This window comes from Ruditapes philippinarum, unplaced genomic scaffold (genome assembly GCF_026571515.1).
Source record: "Ruditapes philippinarum isolate M1 unplaced genomic scaffold, ASM2657151v2 ctg1843_1_1_1_1, whole genome shotgun sequence".
Classification (NCBI taxonomy): domain Eukaryota; kingdom Metazoa; phylum Mollusca; class Bivalvia; order Venerida; family Veneridae; genus Ruditapes; species Ruditapes philippinarum.
Window position 1 is genome coordinate 288053 of NW_026865464.1, and position 22669 is coordinate 310721.

General features: G+C 30.5%; 1 protein-coding gene across 1 annotated transcript in view; it reads left to right on the plus strand.

Moving 5' to 3' along the window:
- The first annotated feature begins 2023 nt into the window (after window positions 1–2023).
- LOC132729131 (neurogenic locus notch homolog protein 1-like) overlaps window positions 2024–22669 on the plus strand; it is a 48797-nt gene continuing 28151 nt past the window's right edge. Inside the window, exons 1-11 of the mRNA XM_060714872.1 lie at window positions 2024–2035; window positions 2367–2480; window positions 2881–2972; window positions 3757–3882; window positions 3997–4409; window positions 4756–4861; window positions 6705–6849; window positions 16934–17025; window positions 18502–18683; window positions 19262–19358; window positions 19850–19983. Coding sequence (XP_060570855.1) covers window positions 2024–2035; window positions 2367–2480; window positions 2881–2972; window positions 3757–3882; window positions 3997–4409; window positions 4756–4861; window positions 6705–6849; window positions 16934–17025; window positions 18502–18683; window positions 19262–19358; window positions 19850–19983 — 1513 coding nt within the window. The remainder of the gene's footprint in view (window positions 2036–2366; window positions 2481–2880; window positions 2973–3756; window positions 3883–3996; window positions 4410–4755; window positions 4862–6704; window positions 6850–16933; window positions 17026–18501; window positions 18684–19261; window positions 19359–19849; window positions 19984–22669) is intronic.

Genomic DNA, 22669 nt, shown 5'->3' on the forward strand with positions numbered 1-22669 from the left:
CAGTAGAGGGCCCAGGATTGATCCTTGAGGGACACTTTTGGATATATTAGCCCATGAATTTACAATATTGCCCATTTTATTTGCTGCTTCCTGTATGACAGATAAGACTGCATGAGGTTGGTGGCAGGGCCTGATAAGCCATATGCTCTTAACTTATCTAAAATAATGTCATGTGGCAGACAATAAAATGCCTTAGATAAGTCCATCAAAATTGCTGCCACATATTCATTGTTGTCCAGGGCCTGTCTCCAGTCCTCAAGCAGTCTTAACAGAGTAGTTTGACACCCATTGCCTTTCCTAAAAGCACATCAATAATTGTCAAATATATCATCAAAATAAGCAGAGATCTGTTCAAATAGTACTTTTTCAAAAAGTTTAGATGGAATAGGTAATAAACTTACTGGTCTATAGTTAGATTTGGTCATAGCGTCATTTTTTTTTTGAAAAGTGGTTTAACTTGTGCTTGTTTTAATTTAGTAGGAAAAGCATGTGATTTAATTGAGAAGTTAATTATATTTGCCAACGGTTCAACTAATGATGGTTTACCTAGTTTGATAAATTTGGGTGAAATTTTATCCGCTCCTGTGGCCTTTTTAACATTTAGATTATTTATAAGTTTAGATATATTACATTGTGATGTTTGTTCAAAGCTAAAGGCATCTTGTAAATAATTTCTATCATTGATTTGAGCAATACTAGGATGATTTTCTACATTGTAATCATAATCTTTCCCTATAGATTCTGCTACATTTGTGAAAAAACTAATTGGAGTTGTTTTGATTTTCATAGGAATATGTTTGTCAAAAATGTGTTGAATATCCTGTTCAAAAGTTTCATATACTTTATTTACCTTTTCTTCAGAGCATTGTATACTATTAGGGGTAGGAACTACTATGGAAGAAAGATCAATATTTAGTAAATCAATATCAAGATTTCTGAAGCTTCTATAACTAATTTTAGTTTTCTGATTTTTTAGAATGGTGTTATTTATCACTGTACTTATAATATTATGACAATCACTAATACCAGTTGCAAAATTCATTGTTTTCATACAAAGAGGCTTAGAGTTAATTAAAATGACATCCAAAAGGTTAGGAGTACAATTTTTCATAAAACATGTACTAGATTGTATTAGATTTTTAAAATCAAATAGTTCAATAAAATCCATCAATGGCTTTCCCTTGTCTTTTTGAAGTAAATCATAGTTAAAGTCACCAAGTAATATAACATTGTCATACTGAGTTATAAGTTTATCAACATTTGGTTATTGAAAAAATTATTATCTGTTATATAAATATATGTTATATCAGAACATACATCTCACACTTGCCAGCAACATTCATGTACAATTTTACCATGGTTTGTTGTTATGCTAAATACTGTTAACTTAATTTTATTGAATTACAAATTTTCTATTATTAGACCAATTCACTTAAAAGTACATGTATAAAAACGTTTTTCAATGCTTTACTTTCCTCTTTAAAGTAATGCCATACTATCAGTTTATGTTATATAAATATGAACAAAAAGATAACAAACTAGAACGATCTTAAAAATTCAGTCATTTGAACTAAATGGCATATATAGATTTAAACCCGATTAACTAATTGATAAATTGTCAACGGAATTTTTTTGATTTTAGATATTAAGGTTAAAAATTAAACCTTAACACTAAACAGAACTTCAATTTCTGATACTTATCGGACTATTTTATTGACAGTTTTATAGTCAGTCTGTAACAAGCATGTAACAAGCACGCGTGTGCGTGAGTGTGTGCGTACATATGTATTCCAGGCTTAATGAAGGTCATTACCTGTAAGACAAAAAAACTCGATGAAAACAGCGAACGTCCTTTAACGGGAATGACAATTATTCCCTAATATTGAAATTTATTATCAATTCTGTAAAGTGAACAAAGAAGTTTACGCTTGCAAACAACACTTACATTTCACGTAGATACCAAGAAAGAGCTCGTAATATGCGACATAGTCCCCTCCACCTACTGCGTTAGTCACATAGTTTGATGTGTAAAAAGGTACATATAGAAAAAGCAGAATGAAAACGGTGCATTAAACTTTGCGTGATCTTAATTTATGATAATAGAAATATTTAAAGCGAAAAAAAAACAACATAGGAGTCATTTATCTTGCTTTCGAGTTATCTGCCCTTGTAGCTGAAACATATAAAATCTTGAAACTATACATACATTAAGGTAATAGTTTAAGCAATATCTGCTTTGGATATGAATGAAACAAAACATTTTGTGATGATACTACTTTTGATACCTTTAAACCAAACCGAAATGTAATGTGTAATTGTACAACTGAACATTTCAAAGCAAAATAAATATTTTGTTTTCTTGACAGGCGGTTGAATCATTTGCCACGAAAAATGTCACACAATGTGGGAATATCACATGCTACAACAAAGCAATATGTTCTCAAGACGGAAAAGCGTGTCAATGCAGTCGCGGTTATAAGGTAACGTTGCCTTACCTTATTTATTTATAGACTGATTTGAATTAATAAGCTACATTATGTTGAACCCCATTAAGTTGCTGAAACAGTTCAGACCAGGGTTGATTGGGCCTGTTTCAAGGTCGATAGTGATACATGGAAGCTGACGATTACAGCAAAACTACCTCATGCCGAATTCAGAATGTAAATATAACAGAGTGTACTTACAAATTTGAGAACATATTGCAGTGAGCACGGATTTAACATTGTGCATTCCCTATAGCTGAGAAAAAATACATGACTGAATAAAAAGTATCAGAAGTTCAAGTAAAATTTTTCGATGAATAAAAAAGAAAATAAAAAAGTGATATCTGTGTATGTGTGTGTGTGTGTTTAGAATATGAGTAAAACTTTACTTTTTCAGGGTCACAATTGTCAAGACGATTTCAATGAATGCGAAAAGGGAAGTCCATGCTACCATCGCGGCTTTTGTGAAAATACATTTGGCAGTTGGAAGTACGAATATTTGTCTTTGTTAATATGCTTTATATGACTCGGCTATCTTTTCATCTAATATAGGTTTGACAGTTGTATACACGTCCATATAGAAATCGGAGTGTCTTATAACCTCATACTATATCATTGAAAGTTTTTTAGTTCGTCTGCTGAACTTAAGTAGCGAAGAATTATATTTCGACGCGTATGCATGGGAGGCTGTAATTGTAAGGCATTCACGACGGCATCTGAAGGTGATATCGCCTTCCAAAACAGTGACAATCTTGGAATATGTATATTCTTTGGCAGCAAGGGCATGAATGGGTAAAAATAAAAAATAATTGGAAGTCGCAAATTCGAATATATTGAACGTGTTTAGCACCGCACCGGCTTAGGCGTATTAAACATATTGTCATCCATGAACCCGAAGTAAATATAACAAAGCTTGGAGAAAGTCCAGGGTAACTTTTGAAATAATAATTCTTTATCAGTAATATTCATGTAAGAAATTCAGGCGCATTTACTGATACAAAAGCTCAATAATTTATTCTGTTTAGATTTAAAAGCAGGGGAATAAAAACAAATAATCTATTTGAAAAAACAGGTATATTTATTCTTTACTTGTTACAGGTTATATCATTTCTTTAATTAGCTCGATTAACCATGCAAACTCGGACTGTTATTCATGACCAATGCTATTTTGTTTTCTTCTTTTCTTCAGTTGGGATCATTTATCCATAGCACGAAAACCAGTTAATCTGTAAACGTTTGCCAATAAGGTAATGTACAAAAAAATTTGTTTCAGATGTTACTGTTTAAAAGGCTGGGTGAATGGTCCATTGAACCACTGCGAAATTAAAAAGACCAGCAATGATAGAAAATGCATCACAGGATGGTTCGGAAATTTATGTGAAAACAATTGTCAGAATGAGTAAGTTAGTATGATTAATTCGTAGACTGCTGAACAATTTGAATTTTAAATAATTTAAAAAGTTTTTTTACTTTTTCTTTTTTTAATGCTTTGACAATTATTTATTTTGTTAAGTTCTTCGTGCGGACAGAATCAAGTATGCGAAAAACATGGCCGTGGGAATATTTGTGTGTGTAAAAATGGGTTTGAAGAAATCAAATGTAACAAGGAAGTCACCAATTGCAATGGAAGTCACTGTAGAGGTTTAACTGAATGCCAACACACCAAGCGTTTATCCATATGTATTTGTCCTGTCGGTCGTCAAGGTCAATCCTGTTCTGATGACGTAAATGAATGTCTTGAAAATCCATGCAAGAACTCTGGAGCATGTATAAATACAAATGGATCGTACTCTTGTAACTGCACAAAAGGATGGACGGGCAGCAATTGTGAGGAAGATGTTGATGAATGTTCAAGTCAGCCATGTGACGCTTCCTTGGTTTGTCATAATAAACATGGATCGTTTTCTTGCGATGTTCCCAAGAGGGGTATACCTATACATTCAGAACTTCTTTAATTCTTACTTAATTTAACTTAAACTAATACGGTTGTGTTTTATATTAATTATATTAATTATATTAATGTCACAATCAACACAAATATAATGATGATAAATCAAAGTTAATTGTTTTCAACTAAACATCATAAAATAACTATATTCCCGTACATAATGTTGAATTACAAATACGAAATAGTTTGCTTTGTACCTTTAAATGGTGTATTATAATTATGCGATAATTTTGGGTCTGGATATATAGTTTAAGCAAAATGTAATTTATTTGTAATATAGAAAAAATAAAATATATATATATGTTGTTTCCCTTTACTTTTCAGTTGATATCTCTGGTATAGGTACAGGAGAAATAGTTGTGGCAAGTCTGGGTGGACTACTATTATTACTTCTTCTTATCCTTTTGATTATCACATTGAGAAAAAAATGGTAAATATCTAATTAAAAAAGAACCGGTTGAACCGGGTGATGCTCCCCGACACAGGAAAGTATAAAAAATGAACAAAGGGCAAAAACTCCAAAATTAGGCAAGGCAGAGTTATGTTTTTTACACTGCACTTCTATTCAATGAGAATTAAATTATTTATCTATAAAGTTTCGTGATGATATCTATTATAGTTTCATTATGAGTTATGTCCGGGTAAAATTCAAAGTGTAAAAATGAACAAAGGGCAATAACTCGAAAAATAGACAAGGTTGTGTTTAGGTTCTTGTGTATTGCAGTTCTATCCAATGAGATCTACCTACCTACAAAGTTTCATGTTGATATCTCTAATAGTTTTAGAGTTATGTCCCGGACAAAAGTCAAAAAGTAAAAATAAACAAAGGGAATAACTTCAAAATAAGACAAGGCAGCGTTATAATTCTTTAACACTGCACTTTCACCCACTGAGATCTATCTACCTACAAAGTTTCATGTTGATAACGCTTATAGTCTTAGAGTTATGGCCAGGACAAAGTTCAAAGTGTAAAATATAAACAAAGGGCAATAATTCAAAAATTAGGTATGGCATAGTTACGGTTCTTGTGCACTGCACACAAACTCATTGAGATCTATCTTCCTATAAAGTGTCATGTTGATACCTCGTATAGTTTTAGAGTTATGCCCCGGACAAAGTTCAAAGTGTAAAAAATAAACAAAGGGCAATAATTCAAAAATTAGGTAGGACAGAGTTACAGTTCTTGTACACTGCACACCTTCTCATTGAGATCTATCTACCTACAAAGTTTCATGTTGATACCTCTTATAGTTTTAGAGTTATGTCCCGGACAAAGTTCAAAGTGTAAAAATAAACAAAGGGCAATAAGTCAAAACTTAGGAAAGGCAGAGTTACGGATCTTGTGCACTGCACACCTACTTAATGAGATTTATCTACCTACAAAGTTTCATGTTGATACATCTTATAGTTTTAGAGTTATGTCCCGGACAATATTCAAAGTGCAAAAATAAACAAAGGGCAATAATTCAAAAATTAGGCAAGGCAGAGTTACGGTTCTTGTGCACCGCACACTTACTCATTGAGATCTATCTAGCTACAAAGTTTCATGTTGATACCTCTTGTTGTTTCAAAGTTATGTCTCGGACAAGAAAAGCGGACGGACGGACGGACAAGGCGGCGACTATATGCTCCTCCGAAATTTTTCGGGGAGCAAAATAAAACATTGATTGTCAGAAACATGATAATGGTCATTATTTCAATCTTGTAAAAAATATAGTGCAACGATGTGTATTTCAATATGCTTATTCATTTCGGTGCAAAAGGAAGACAATCTATTCACAATCGTGATGCGTAACCTTGACCTTCAAATTGTAGTTCCGATGCGAGACACATCAGTATCATCACAATGTCTAACACATTTATGTCAAGTTATTAGGATTAACGGAATTGATCTTTTCCTGATCTACATACATTCCTTTAATTAGCTTTTGTTAACGTGTTGCTGTTATTTCTATTTTGTTTATTATCGAATTCTGACATTCATGTTATTGCTTACATTTTTGTATGAAAATCGGCAAGAAGAAATGTCAGACTATTGCCTGTGTAATTTGTGTTAGTCATTTAAGTGCAACAAAGTTTAAGAAAACTACATTGTTCAAATGTACTCTACAGTACCCCTTACAGTGTATATTGCTCAAACACTTACAACATATTACATGTATTAAATATACGAACTTTTTTGAGCTAGTTTAATTAAGGAAAGTAAGCAATGACTTTATAAATAATTCATTAATCTGTTATAAAAACTATAAAATGTTTGCCAACCTTTGCAGCAAAGACAAGCACGGAAAACGCAAAAAAGAAACTGCAGTTCTTCCTGAGAAACACAGAAATGCGACAGGACAGTTTGGTGCCCCAAGAGCAGTGCGAGAGGGATTCGTGTACCAGCACGACAAGCCTGTCATAGGAAGACAAACCCTTGATTTTTGATATTTTCTTTAAACCGAGACAAAATTGTACTTCAATGGATGAAGTCAAATGTTATATTGATTCCGAACTGAATTGATAATGTTTACCATTATAAATGTTTTACACCAATTCGCAAACAATCTTCAACATAATATTGTGTACTTATAAGACATAATAAAATACAATATACTGGTGGAACTATATGGTTGATGTTTTTATTTTCATTTGTTTAATCTTAAATAAATCATAAATTAAGGTAGATGTTTGTCTCTCAATTTAGATGTTTTAATTGTATTTTTTCCTTTTACATAATTACTTAATTGATTATATCATAAAGGAATGATACTGGCAAAAATATATTACAGTTCAGTACAATGCTTTAAGTATTTTGAAGGATTGCTCACAATTTATTGAATTAATATTCGTGTATAAAAAAATCTTTCTATCTACTAATAAACTACATTTTAAAAAAACTTGAGAGCTCGACTTTTTTATCAATGTTATGTGTGTTTATTAGAGACAGTACTCTTTATAAAATATAATTACTATTTTCTTTTATAGCGATCAACATTGGACTAATTGTATTTGTCTCATTGGACAAAATTGATAGTTAATTATCTGTTATCTTTTGGTGTTCAAAACAAATACAGGAATTGTGCCGTATAAATTGCAAGTATCGGATTTCCAAATTATAAAGACGATCTGGTAGCAGTACATTATATTTGTTGTATTTACATATTTTTTTCAAATCATCAAGAAACTATAAGGATACGTCATGGACATACGTGTACACCTGTAACAGCAATATTAACTCTTTAGCTACGACACTACATGACATGAATTATTATGTTGAGGTTATTTATTTGTAGTTTGAAATTACTGCGAGAAAATAATTATTTATATATAATAATAAATAATATTATATAACAATATATATGCATATAATATTATATAATATATATATAATTATAATTATAAACATCGTTACATCGCTTTCAATATCAATTATATATGTAACATTAGGGGCTTTTCCTTTCTATTTCTCTGTTCTGTTCTAATAATATTTATTTGTACTTGCTTTAAAGATCCTGTATGTTTTGTAATTGAGATTGCATACCACTCTTCATTGAATTATATATGTATGTAATTATGCAAATTTGTCAATTTTCAAACATGGAAGAATATGTAAAATATGTATTGCAAATATTTGTACATATTTAAGGTAATCATTAAATTATATGCATTCATTTCTTATTGGAAAAATTGACTTAGAATTTATAGAAAACTAAATTCTAATTACCTCCCTTTATTTACATGAAATATTAAATTCGGTAATATCTTTATAAATAATTTTTTTGAAACTTACAATATCGATAAATCTTAATTTGAGCATCATAATTTGTATATAAAACCATAAAAATAATGTGTTACAGGATCTTTAAGGTCAAAGAATGTTCAAAAATGCTCATTTGTTTTTAACCACGTCCTAAAATTTTAAAGTTCAACGTGTTATTATTTTATTTCCAAATTTTTTCAAGAGATCAAATACTGATAAAAGAACTAGATGGAGGATATTCAAGTTTTTTCTATAAATACATGATTTATTTTCATCGAGTGGTATAAAAATAAACATTTCATGAGTGGCGGTAGCCACGAGTGAAATATGGTAATTTTCATGCCACAAGATGAAAATAAATCATGTTTTTATAGAAAAAAACTTGAATTTTCTTGTTTATTTTATACATTTTTCTCTTTCAGGACATTAAAATTTGCAAGACTTTCCCTTAAATTTTGAGTAATGGCAGAATTTAAAAGAAAGTAGTCCGGCAAGACACCAGTAAAAATACGGAAAATATGTTTCACTGCAGTGAAAAATAAATTTTTACAGTGAAATACGGAAAATGAAAGTACGCAATTCTCAATATTTCATTTAAAAGTAATATAATAAAATGGTATATCTGTCAAATTGTGACGAATAAAAAGCGACAAATATTACTTGTAAACAAACAAGAAACTACAAGTAAATGTCTGGTAATCGATTTTTCAAATATGATGTATAGTGATTTCTGTTTAAAATATATGTTGTATAATTTATCCCCTTTATTCCAGTTTACATGCTGTTTATTTGCCGAGACTATAAAATGATATATATGAATGTAAAAGTTACAATCATTTACATGACGGTATTATTGTTTTAAAATGACGATAATTTATTAATCATTGTTTTGACATATTCGTGTGTGTGTCTCTTTTTGGTAATATCAAACTGTTTATCCAGACTTTATCTATCCAGATATAACCTCACTATCGAACTAGAATCAATTATTACCGAACACAATTAGATGTCCTGATGGGTACTTTTCCTTATGTTCTTTGTGGCAGGTGCGTTTTGTTATTATGTAGGACGGCTTACTTACCCTAACTAATTTCAAAATATTTCACATGGATATAACATATGTATGTAGTAAAGAGAATTGAGCCATGTAACTGCTGCAAAAAATATTGTTTGAATTTTATGGAGGATATATTGTTTAGTTCAGTGTAAGATCACCGAGTGAGCACCAAAAGGTCACGAGTGAAATATGAACTTTTTCTTTTTATTATATGCAAAGAAATATTTAAAATTACATTTTAACATAATACTAAATTTAAAGCGTGCCAAATAATAATACAACGTGACGTCATTTACGACGTCACGTCATTAAGTTGGTTTCCAGCATTGTACACGCTGATATTTCACTGAAACAACAAGGGGCTTAAATTCAAAACAGTGAAATTACCAAACTGATAATTTCACTGTTTCAAACAGTGAAATTATCAGTTTTATATTTCACTGATATATTTCTTTAAACCACAGAAAAGCATGTTATAAAAAAGAATACTTCCAAAATGATTGTATAAAATAAATCAGTTACATGTAGTAAATTACCTTTAAAGAGAATATAGCATACATGCAATTACTGCTAAACAGATAAAACCCTTCATAAACTAGCAGAATAATATTTTGTTCCGTAACATTTTATTCTGTTTACGCACAATTACTAGTATAGCTTTATACCCTTTAAAGACATTTTGAATTATAAAAGTATAAAGAAATGACATTTTCATGTTTGATCAAATATTTAACACTTTAAAATAATCAATGAGTGTTGAAGTCAGTAAGTTAAACAAACTTAAATATCTAATGAGTACAGCATTAAAGAAAACGCTATCCCAATTTTAACCACATAATATTGTTGCGACTTGGCAGTGTGAACGCCTGTTCAGATATGTGGATGAATGCAATGGCTAGAATTCCATTAATTCTTATAAGTTACTTTTAGCGGTAAGCGTGTCTCCTTTTTTGTACACTTTGGTACTTTTGTTATATACTTTTACAGTTCGCCAAAGTTTGTCTGCCATTGAAATTGCTCTATTTTGTTTAAATTTTCCTAAATATTTACCATACAGTGAAATTTATACGTTAAATGAGTTAAACGAGCGGAATTATTGGACTCCGCCTATTTACATAATGCATGTTGTCGGATATAGGTTATATACAGAGTTTTAAGAAATTAATTTTCGAGCGAACGAATGTAATGGAGTATTTAACAGTAAATGTCATCATATGATTGTGCCAGTAAAATACATAGAATTTCGTATTATAATGTGAACCCATTCTTATTATCACCATATTTAAACAAACTGTTAATAGATAATGTTTCGTTAAAAAGATGGTTGATTTGGAAAGACAAGACAAACTCAAAATGCTACGTACTATAATATCGTTTTTTGTTGTTTTTTTTTTTTGTTGTAGTTGTTTTTGTAAGATTCGCTCGTTTGCAGTGACGTCAAGGCACAAAATATTATTCATAATAAATCATATGATTTTTTTCAAGTAAAAAAAGGTATCCAAGATAGATTCAATAAATTACATGAAGTGAGTGGTAATTTTAGATGATTTTGAAACTACAAACATTTCTCACACGAATATATACACCCGGAAATAATTAAAGCATAGCCCGGACATTAAAAATTTGTTTTGAGTGAAAACATTGTCATCAAATGACTTTACTGAGCTAAGAACTAGAAATTTGATAACTAGCGATTCCAATTAAGTTATCATAAACCAGTAAATATATGAGTTTAGTTTATTCTTAACCAAATTATTGAAGCCTAAGCAAATGTTTTGTTTTTTAACAAAATTGTGTTTATTAGTACGGTTTTGGAGCGTTTACAAAACATTTACTGATGGATATTCTTTGGTAAATGTTGACAATTATTACGTTACCTAAATTGACATTTTATAGCCAAATTTTTGGTGCAAAGCTTGTTCCAGTTGTTGCAGGTTGACTACAAGTGGTTCTTTCCATCACCCCGATAAAATAAAAATTTAAGTTGTGGTCATGTCAAAGTTGAAGCAAAATGCAGGTTGTGCTTAACTTTTTTCCAGGTGTCAAATTAGATACAACTAATTAATACTCTTTTGAAATTGAATTTGTTCTTGTTTATCGAAACGATATACATGTAATACGTATTCGTCAAAAATTTAAATGTCCGAAACCCCATAATAAACAGATACGTTTTAAAATTAAAAAGTTAACTGGGACTAAATGAATATCTTGCAGCGAAAGAGGAAAACAATTAGGAAAATTTAAATATCACTTAAAATAATTATGAAATTAATAGGAAAAAAAGGAAACAACACTGCTTTCCGCCTTTTGGTAGATATTCATATCTTGATTTTTATATTGAAGCCATAAGAAATGAAATTCTATCAAACAACAAACACAGTAGGTATATAACAAAACAGAAGAATTACAAGCCTTGGAAACCTTGCAAAAGACAAAAATATCATCATAAAAAAAGCTTATAAAAGCTCTTTTATTGTTGTTATGAACCGTTTTGACTATGTTATTGAAAATCACAAGCAGATTGAAAACAATAAATATTATGAGAAACTTGAAAATAATCCAGCTGAACAATTAAAAGAAATATTTGAGGAAAATTATCAATTGGAAAGTAACATAACATAACATAACATAACATAACATAACATAACATAACATAACATATTCTTTATTTGGCATAAAATGACAATATACATTTATAGCCAATACAGTAAACAATCATGTAATGTAAGAACATGATATACAATATAAATACCTTAACGAATTTTAATGTTTTACAGAGAAAGTTCTTGTTGCTACAAAATTTGAATAAATTTAAGTTCCTGTTATCTTACAATGGAAGAACATCATTAATAATATAAAGACCTTGACAAAGTTGGAATGTTGTATTTGGTGCTACAAAACTTGAATAAATTTAAGATGCTAACTGTTGTCATTTCTGTCTTAAAATGGAAAATACAAAAAATTGACAAGATACTAATTGTTGTCAGTTTTTTCTTCAGATGAAAAATACAAAAAAATTGACAACTGAATAAATTTAAGCTACTAATTGTTGTCAACTCTTTCTTTAAATGAGAAATACGAAAAATTTGACAAGTAAAGTAATAACTGTTGTCCATTTTTTTTCATGTGAAAAATACAAAAAAAATATATGACAAAGTCAAAAATATACTAAATGTTGTCAGTTCTTTCTTTAAATGAAAAATAGAAAAATTTTGACAGGTTATTCAACATTTGCGTATTTGTTGTAGACATTAGTTTTTCAAATTTATGAATTGATGGCCAGCGACAATAATATGGTTTTAAATATTTGCGACGTAAACTATAGTATTTTGGCAAACTAGCAAAAAATGGAATTCATTTTCTATTACGTTTAAATTGCAATTCGTACATAGTCTGTTTTCTCGCGCTACGTTTTCGTATCGCCCCGTTTCTATTGCTAGGTTATGGGATGACAATCTAAATTTTGTAAGTGATATTCGAAATTTGTTTATGTTAACTTTATTAAGATAGTCTTTAGTTTCGAGTGAGCGTTTATAGATGCTGTATGACGATAGTCTACTAGAATTTCTTATATTGCTATACCATTCTTGCTTGTAAATGTCCAATATTCTATTCTTAATTTGTTGAAAATTGATTGTAATATGTTCTTGATTAATCCATATGTTCGACATTCCTATATCATTTAAAATCTGTTTAATTTGGCATGCCCAGTTGTTACCACCATAAGAAAGACCGTTTTCTGCATCAAATTTTAAGACATTATACATATGTTTAAGCAGACAGTCATTTTGTAAACTAATCAATTTTGTCCAATATTTTAACATTATAAATTTACGATGTATTCGCATTGGATGTCTACCGGTTTCGCCGTAAAGACCACCCAGGTTTGTTGCTTTCTTAACACATAAGACTTTTCTGAGAAATTAACAATGTATCGTTTCTATATTTTTTCCTTCTTGATATCCATAAACTTCAGCACCATAGTTTAAAACTGAGCCTACCATACTATCAAAAAGTTTAAATTTGTCTCCAATAGATAATTCTAATTGATTAAACACTGTAAATAAATTATGCAATGAAAACGAAGCATGTTGTGCTAAAGTATAAGTTACTCAATTAACGAATCTTTGGTTCCAGATAGTGATAAAAGAATTCCAGCTTTTATAAACCTAAAATTTAGAAACAATTAAACCCAAATTAGCTGTTCACTAACTGGGAACAAATTCAATACGCTACTATTTCTATATTACATGTTTTGCATTTGGGACAACAGTGAAGAAGAGCTTTTGTCATTTTTAGCGAAATTAACAACTATCACGACACTGTTAAATTTATTGATATCTATTCCAACACAAATGTAAGCTTTATAGATGTCAGTCTGGAAAAGAAAATAAACTGTCAAATTGACACTAACCTGGGTCCTTAAAAAAGAAGCTAATGCATTGAATTTTCCTTATGTCATCCTTTGTCATGTAGAAAGGTATTCACACTTAGCTAGGCTAAACGGTACCGACAAATAACGTCAATTAAACAATTAACTGTGACAAACTATGATGTTGCACATATTCATTATCCCTCATGTACAGACTCAATTAAACCGAGTCTGCTATTTTCATGTAATTTTGTTGTGATTAATGCTTACGAGGGATCACTTTGTCTTCAGATTTTTTGTTCCAGAAATTCCGGAATTATAATATCTATCATAAGTTGTGGTTCGGATTGGAATATCCGTCACGAGGAAACACGCCCAATGGGGATAATGAAGCTTGCCGGACCGCAACAGATATTCCATAATTCTAATCATTTTAAAACAATAGAAATAAGGAAATCAAACAAAAGACTCATAGAACGGAAATCAATTGATAACAATGAATTAAAAGAAAAGAGAAACACACTATGATGAACTTGATGGAAAATACTATGTCATAATTAACGGATGCGGTTTTCCCCAAACTAACTCAAAAGCAGCGGAAAACGGTTTAATTGCTGAAACTTACTACTTTGTATTAATGAAATTTCAGGATTGTTGTTTTTTGTCTTTTCCCTAATAAGTAATATCCGAAACATTTTTGGAGAGAATAGTAATGCCCATAATAAGGGATGGAAATGTTAATAAAATCCACTCCAAAATAATACAAAACTGCTTCACTCGAAGGTTGGAGAACACGCAAAAAATTAATAATACCAAGCAAGTTTAATAAAACCAAAATAATACCAAAAAGGCAAATCTACTATCGACTATATATTAATCTTGAAGAATGGTAAGAAATTATATGGGGCATTTAGATTTTGAAATATTTTTTGATAAAAGAGACAGATATTTATCATGGCAATGATTAATGCAAGAAAATGTCAGATCAAATTGATCGAAGCCCTTAACGCTTCGTTAAAGATAAATTAATTCATTTTTTTTCTAAAACAAATGTTGATATGTACAACAGGGAATAAAATAAATCATTACTACTAAATTATATTTCATTGTACATTCTTAGTTGATACCTTAGACTTAGATGGTTTATATGGAGAAACAGGTTGGACACCAATGTTAATCATAAGAAAAATCTTAATTGCTAAAATTTGGATAAAAATAGCTGTTTCTAAAGAAAAAAACAAGCTTGTTCAAATGGATTATATAATGTTACTTTCGGATGAAAACAACAACATTACTTACAAGGCTTAAACTAAGCTTATAAAATGAAATCATTACTATATCAAATGGGCGAAGTCCTATAGCTAGTCATCAGAATTAATACATTTAAGCGCATTAAAAGTTCACAAATAGGCATGGTTCACTAATTTTAAAATTCGAATATATGTCTTTATTAGAGATTACATGGCTCCTTACTGCCGATGTTCCCTTACTGGCAAACTATAGTAACAGGTTGTTTTATATATTTGATATGTTAATTTACACTTCAATTTGTCATTCAACAGTACCATGTGCGACCAGACCAAAATAAGTTATTACTCCGCTTTATATCTTATCGTATGCAACAATGAAAGTGCAAATCTCTTTGTATTTACTGTGTTTGTAGTCGAATTATAATTTTAGAGTATATTAAACAAAATGTAATAAATACGCAGCGGTTTATAGACATGATATGATTTTAGCCAGACGACACTTTATTAAATTTATTAACTTGTTTGGTTTCTACGAGTAGAAGGTATTACAGTGGCTAACAAAGTTATTATGCATGCATTGTTATAAATCCACGTCTCTTTAAATACTTTCGGGCACTGGTGTTACTTATAGAGAAGATTTATTGTCAACAATTATAGAGTCTGCACGAAACGTTTGAAAAACTCACATTCATTTTGACGTGTTCTTACCGAAAGAGTGAAATATAAAATGGAACCTTTACTTTTTGTGTCGTTTCTAACTTTAATAAAACTAGCTGAGGTAAAAAAAGTAATTACCATTGCTCAATTACATATGTTACTTAATTTAGATTTGTATTTTTCGAGGGATTAAAGCATAATTAGAAATATGAAGATTTAAACATAATTAAAAAAACTAATTGATAAACTGATTAAGTAAAATATCAGATGTTGTTTTTGTTGTGGTTTTTTTCATTTACATATGTCAATGAAGATAAGTCAATGTAGAGTTGTTTAGGTGAATCGGTAAATGATATATGCCCGACGGAAAATTTTTTTTTTTCATTTCCCCATGATATGTTTGGCACGGGCCGTCTGGTACATTTTCTCGGAGTTTACTTGCTTACACCTGCAACAACTTTTTAGGATATTAAGTTATTCAAGCTTAAATATTCAGGCGGGAATTATTGATATTAACACGAAGAATGTAACACAGTGTGGGAATCGGACGTGCTACCATAGTGAAAAATGTTCAACCGACGGACAGTCGTGCCGCTGCCGACATGGGTATTATGTAGGTTTATCCAAATATTATCATAATTTTCAAAATGATATTAACTGAATTCTATAACAAAACATATAAAGCAAACTTTAATAAACTTGTATACAGAACTTGGTCAATCATAAAACAGTTTTCTTAATTTCGAACAAAGTGAGATTTTTGTAATGTTCTACGCCTTCACGTTTGTTGAATAAAATTGTATAGTTCTAAATATATGCATGTATTGTGATTGTTGTGAGGATCAAGGCATAATGTCATGCATGTTGTCAGGATTTTAGTTATGATAGTAAATAGGATGATGTAAATCTGGCGCTAATAGAAAATATATTACGAGCACATATCCTTTCCTACAATAAAATATCTCAATTGTTAGTAAAACATCCATTTGGAATATAAATGATGCTTTTACAGAAATGATTATGTGTTTAATACTTGGTGATACGAGAGAGCACTGTTTTAACCTACTAATTTTGTGTAACGTATTTTGCCCTTTCTTAAGGGATTTCAATATCAAAAATTAAAATAACAAAACAAATAGCTATCAACGGTATAGAACCATAAAATCAAAATAATTGTAACTGTAAATGTTTTATAGTCAACCTCTTTTAAAATACATTTCTAAATCTTTATATATTTGTGAGAAAAAATATGCAAGAGACCGAGTATATCAAATAAAAGGGGAACGGCTGGCATATATTGCCCGCACAATTTTTTTCTATATACATGTACCCGGTATTTTGTTCCATGTAAAACAGACTAAATCTCACGGATTTATATGAATGAGAGTTTTATATAAACTATGACATAACATTAAAAACAGGGCGTCACCTGCCAGGAGGATGTGAACGAATGTGAAGTTGGTTCCCCGTGCTACCATAGAGGACATTGCCGCAATACATTTGGAAGCTGGGAGTAAGTATATACTTCACAGCAACGGCGGCAAAAATATCTGCTGGAGGTCATATATCATTTATTTTATTATATATGCACTTCTTGTTTGTACCGTTTCTTATATTAATAATGGTTAAAATGTTAGACAACGTTGACTTATGATATATCTAACGTTAATTGACAAGCGGAATAATTCGGAAGTACAAACGGTTAGAGCATATGTCTTCCTTCGTTATTTTCTAAATCCTACCATCTTTCGCTAACTGCTAATGATTCATTTTTGCAGGTTAAAGTTTTTCTATTTTATTTGATGCTACAACACACTTACAATTATAAAGGTGATGTGTCGATAGGAACTTCCGGTTACTTCAGTAGAACTAATGAACTTCCAGATAATTTCTGTCTTGAAAAAAGAATTCAAAATATTTGGCGGAAATTACACTGACAGTGGTGAAATCAGTTTGTGCGTAGTTACCAAAATCAGCGACTTTAACCAAGAGTTAAAGGAGACCCCAAAAAAATAAGTGACGAATGCTCAAGCAGCAATATTGATGAGGTTGTATACTGCTTAAATATTTTTACGTCGGATACAACTATATTACTAGGGTTTCGTAGATAAAGAAGACTCTTTAGGACAATAATGGCAGTAATCTATGCAAATTACTGTGATAACTTCATTGCATTTGTTAGTATATTTTGTCCCAGGTGCGACTGCTTACAAGGTTGGAAAAATAGCCTCCATATCCATTGCGAGAACAAAACCAGTCCGGATATAAATTACCGGAAGTGCATACCTGGATGGATGGGTAACTTGTGCCAAGACCAATGTTTAATTGAGTACGTTTCATGTTTTATTTCATACTGGTTTTATAATATGTTCTTTGCTTATATCTTTATTATTCTGTCTAAAGCACTTAGACTTCTTTTGGTGTATCTAGAACTATCTAGAGGACAATCTAGAAAGTTTCAAAGGTTTCAATAAGTTCTAATGCATTTTATATTTCACGATAAAGCATTTCTAATATAACTTTACCGTAACACATAAGATACAACTTTTAAAATGTTAAAAATCTACACAAATTGTTGACAGCTTTATACGGATAAAGTCAGTTGTAACGTTGTATGTCATCCCTATGGAATAGTTTGATTTTTTTTGGAATATGAAACCCTTGGTAATGATCATCCTTACAGGACAATTAGACGGTTAAGAACTCCGATAAGTGCACTGTTTGAAATGTTCCGCGATCTTTGGGCTTAGACAAAGGCCATTGCATTGATTCGTCAATGCGGAGAAAGGCAGTTGGCAAAAACCAACTTACACGCTTTGTACCAGTGGTGGTGATGATGCTGTCTACATTACGTATGAAGTTTCTTGATTGTAATCTGGTTGTTTAACTGATTCATCTGATAGTTAACAAATGTCCATTAGATCTATTTGTATCAATATAGATGTAAAACAATGAATTAAGAATTAAAGAACTGTTTTGTCATTATCAGCTCCATGTGTGGACGGAACCAAAACTGTAGAAGAAGAGGTAAAGGTTTAAAATGTATGTGTACAACTGGCTGGGAAGGGGAAAATTGCATCAAAGATGTCAATGAGTGTACAAAAAATCCATGCAAAGATCGCCAGGTTTGCTCTAATACTGAAGGATCTTTTACGTGCGCATGTGAAGACGGTTGGAAAGGTCCAAACTGTTTTGATGAATTGCGATGTGGACTTAGACGAATGTGCAAGCAATCCGTGCAATATATCCTCAATTTGTATGAATAAGCCCGGGAACTTTTCTTGTGAAGAACAAACCACTAATAATGAAGGTAATTTATATGCAAATTTATTTTGTTTTAATATACCTTGCTTATATATATATACATATATACATTTGTATGTAAACATTTATATGAACAAATAAAATAATAAATAAATAAATAATAATTCCAAATAAATACGAAAGTAACGTTTATAAATATGAAATACAGTTAGTTTATTCACTCTTGAATATTTCAAAAATTATATTAGATCGCGTTAAGAGGCGTGCAGGGTTGCAAAAGATACATGTGATGGCTTCATTATCGGATGCAAAATTCGCAATGACATTTTATATGTAAAAGCGACAAGGTCGGAAAAAGTATAATTTTAGTCACTGATTCAAACTGTCATTTTTAAAATTGTTTGTAATTACGTAGCAGATATACTTATTGTTTTACTTAACTTTTTACGCATTAACATGACTGTTTATATTTTTGGTTGACACAGGAAGAAAGAAACTGATGTTGGTTATAGCAGCAAGTGTTGGCTCGTTTTTGTTTCTGCTCTTTCTTGCTTACGTCATTTACGCAGCAAAAAAGAAATGGTAAGTATAAGTAAATGTGACGAATAATCATAGATGGTGTTGTTCAGCAAAGTCAATTTTCTTACAAAAAAGCCATGCAAGACAATGCCGTATTCTCCGTCAATTAAAGTAAGTTACCTGGAGGCTGTCGATTCTGTACCATTGAAGTTGATTTTAAATTGTTGTACATGGTCTATAACATTTAATATATTTATCTATGTGCGTAAAAACTTTATCAAATCATATGCAATCTAATGATTTGATATTTTTTTAAGTAAACACTGACTAAATTCTAATAGAGTAACAAGACAACATAATTTGGGACTCTGCAAATATTGTTTCCTAGATAAAGGTCTGCATAGGTCAAGCTGGGTTGAAGTCATCTAGATTCTACTCCCCTACCTTTCATGAGTCACAATACAAACGTTTTATTTTAACTTAAATATATAGGGAAAAAATCGTGTATTATATTGTGTACGAGACTACGTGAGAGTTTTATTACTTTTTTACAGTAAAAGAAAGGTCGGTCAAAATCAAGATCAAGTACTAGATGCACGGGTAGAACAGAGAGAGGAAATAAGTGTTTCTCACGTGACAAGACTTGGTTTTGTGTATCCAAAAGACAAACCAGCGGTTAACGCTCAAGGTCTAGACTTTTAACGCTTACAATAACATGTGTTGTAAAGCACCAGTCTTTTTGTGTTCACGAGGTGAAATATATTTCGATGTTGCGCTAAACTAAACAAATTTTCTTTTAATTATATGCAAAGATACGGTGTCCATAAGGTGATATTTTCTACACTTTTTTCGCGGGATTGAACTCGTTTTTACGAAATATCAATTCGTAATTACGAATTATTGTTTCGTTTTTACGAAATATGAATTCGTAAATACGAAATATTTATTCGTAATTACGAAATATAAATCGTTTTACGAAATATTAATTCGTTTTTACAAAATATAAATTCGTTTTTATCAAATATAAATTCGTAACTACGTAATATTAATTCGTTTTTACGAAATCTTATTTAAGGTCATTGTGAGTTTGACAAAGAATCTACTTATCTCACAAAGTGGTCAATTACAAGCCTGGATCAAACCAAATGATTTTCAAGTGAGAAGTCATTCTCTATCCAAAATATCCACTTTTTCCCCCACTGTCAAATACATGTTCCTACCAGCAATATTTTGATTTATGATCTTTTCTATCTTATTTATCTTTTCTGACATGTTTCTTTAAAGAGAAACATGCTATATTATTACTTTCTTTTATCTTATACATAAGTAAAACTAAAGGGGCGGGGGGCTCCATATTTCCACTTATCTAATCAATTTTTTTAAAAGTATATTCCTTACAATTTATGAATTGTACCGTGAGATCATAAAAACATAATAATTTATTTCAAAACACAATAATATCGACAAATCAAAACAGAAAAAAAAAATGTCCGATAATTACAAAGTAACATTTCGTTTTTAAGAATTAATATTTCGTAATTGCGAATTAATATTTCGTAAAAACGAATAAATATTTCGTTCTTTCGAATTATCCTTTCATAATTACGAATTATTATTTCGTAAAAACGAATGAAGTTCCGGGGAAAAAATTGTAGAAAATGTCACAATAGGGGCTCCGTACAAAGAAACGTTTAACAAGACATTTTAAAGGGATATTCAGGCAAAATAATGACAAACATATTAAAATGATCTAATGCACTCAAATCATGCTAGAATGACATTTATTAAAGTTTCAGCATGAATTTCTGTTTAAATTCTATATATTTTGGGTTTAAAGCGTAAAAATATCTATACATGTTGAACAAAATTTAGACGCAAATAGAATCACCGAATAGTTTGCAAATAAGTCAGGAGACTTGAACAAACCCTTGAAGTTACAATAACAGACAGTGTGGATATGGTATGATTGAAAAATGTCTAAGTCATTCATTTGACATGTTTTTTAACGTTTCCAGAGTTCACTGTGGTTCACTTTTGTATAATCCTAGCGCTCTAACCTGACCCACGCGGGTCAAGTTAGGTAACAACCATTTTATTCTTTATATGGAGAAAAGTTTTGTTCCTTTGACTGTCTAATACATTCATTTTTCATTTTGAGAGCATTTACAGAATAATGAATGAAATATTCAAAACTAAGAGTTGAAAATTTTGCCTGTGTCTCCCTGTAATATAATACTAAATGAAAAGCGCCCCAAATAATAATACAACATGGCGTCATTTAAGACGTCATTAAGTTGGTTTCCAGCACTGTGCACGCTGATATTTCACTGTTACAACCTAAGGGGTTTAAATTCAAATCAGTGAAATTACCAAATTTATAGTTTCACTGTTTCAAACAGTGAAATTATCAGTTTTATATTTCACTGATATATTTCTATAAACCACCGAAAAGCATGTCATAAAAAAGAATACTTCCAAAATGATTGTATAAAATAAATCAGTTACATATGTAGTAAATAACCTTAAAATCGAATGTAGCATGCATGCAATCATTGCTAAACAGATAAAAACCCTTCATAAACTAGCAGAATGATATTTTGTTCCGTAACATTTTATTCTGTTTACGTACAATTACTAGTATAGCTTTATACCCTTTAAAGACATTTTAAATTACAAGTGTATAAAGAAATAATTTTTTCATGTTTGATTAAGTATTTAAGTCTTTAAAATATTCAATGATTGTTGAAGTCAGTAAGTTAAACAAACAATAGCTATACCAATTCTATCACGTTTTTGTATCTAATTTAGGGAAGTTAGGATAAAAAATATTAAAGATTACATTGTGACGAACGTGCTTGTATTTTTTAATTATCTTAGATAGAAAAGGTGATTCAAAACATTTCATAAGTCTTTAAAATATCTAAGGAGTACAGCATTAAAGAAAACGCTATCCAAATTAATGTTGTTGCTACTTGGCAGTATGAACGCCTGTTCAGACATGTGGATATATGCAATGGCTAGAATTCCATTAATTCTTATACTTTTAGCGGTAAGCGTGTCTCCTTTTTTGTTCACTGTGGTACTTTTGTTAACTAATGCTACATGCTTTTACAGTTCGCCAAAGTTTGTTTCCCAATGAAATTGCTCTATTTTGTTTAAATTTTTCCGAAATATTTACCATACAGTGCTGTTGCTTCACTTCGTTCGTTCTTAAAAATATGCATATAACCTATAACCTACACACAAAGAGAAATACACATTTGCAATGGAATATTTTACAATAAATGTTGTCATATGTGCCAGTAAAGTACATAGAATTTCGTATCATAATGTGAACTCATTCTAATTATCACCATATTTAAACAAACTGTTTA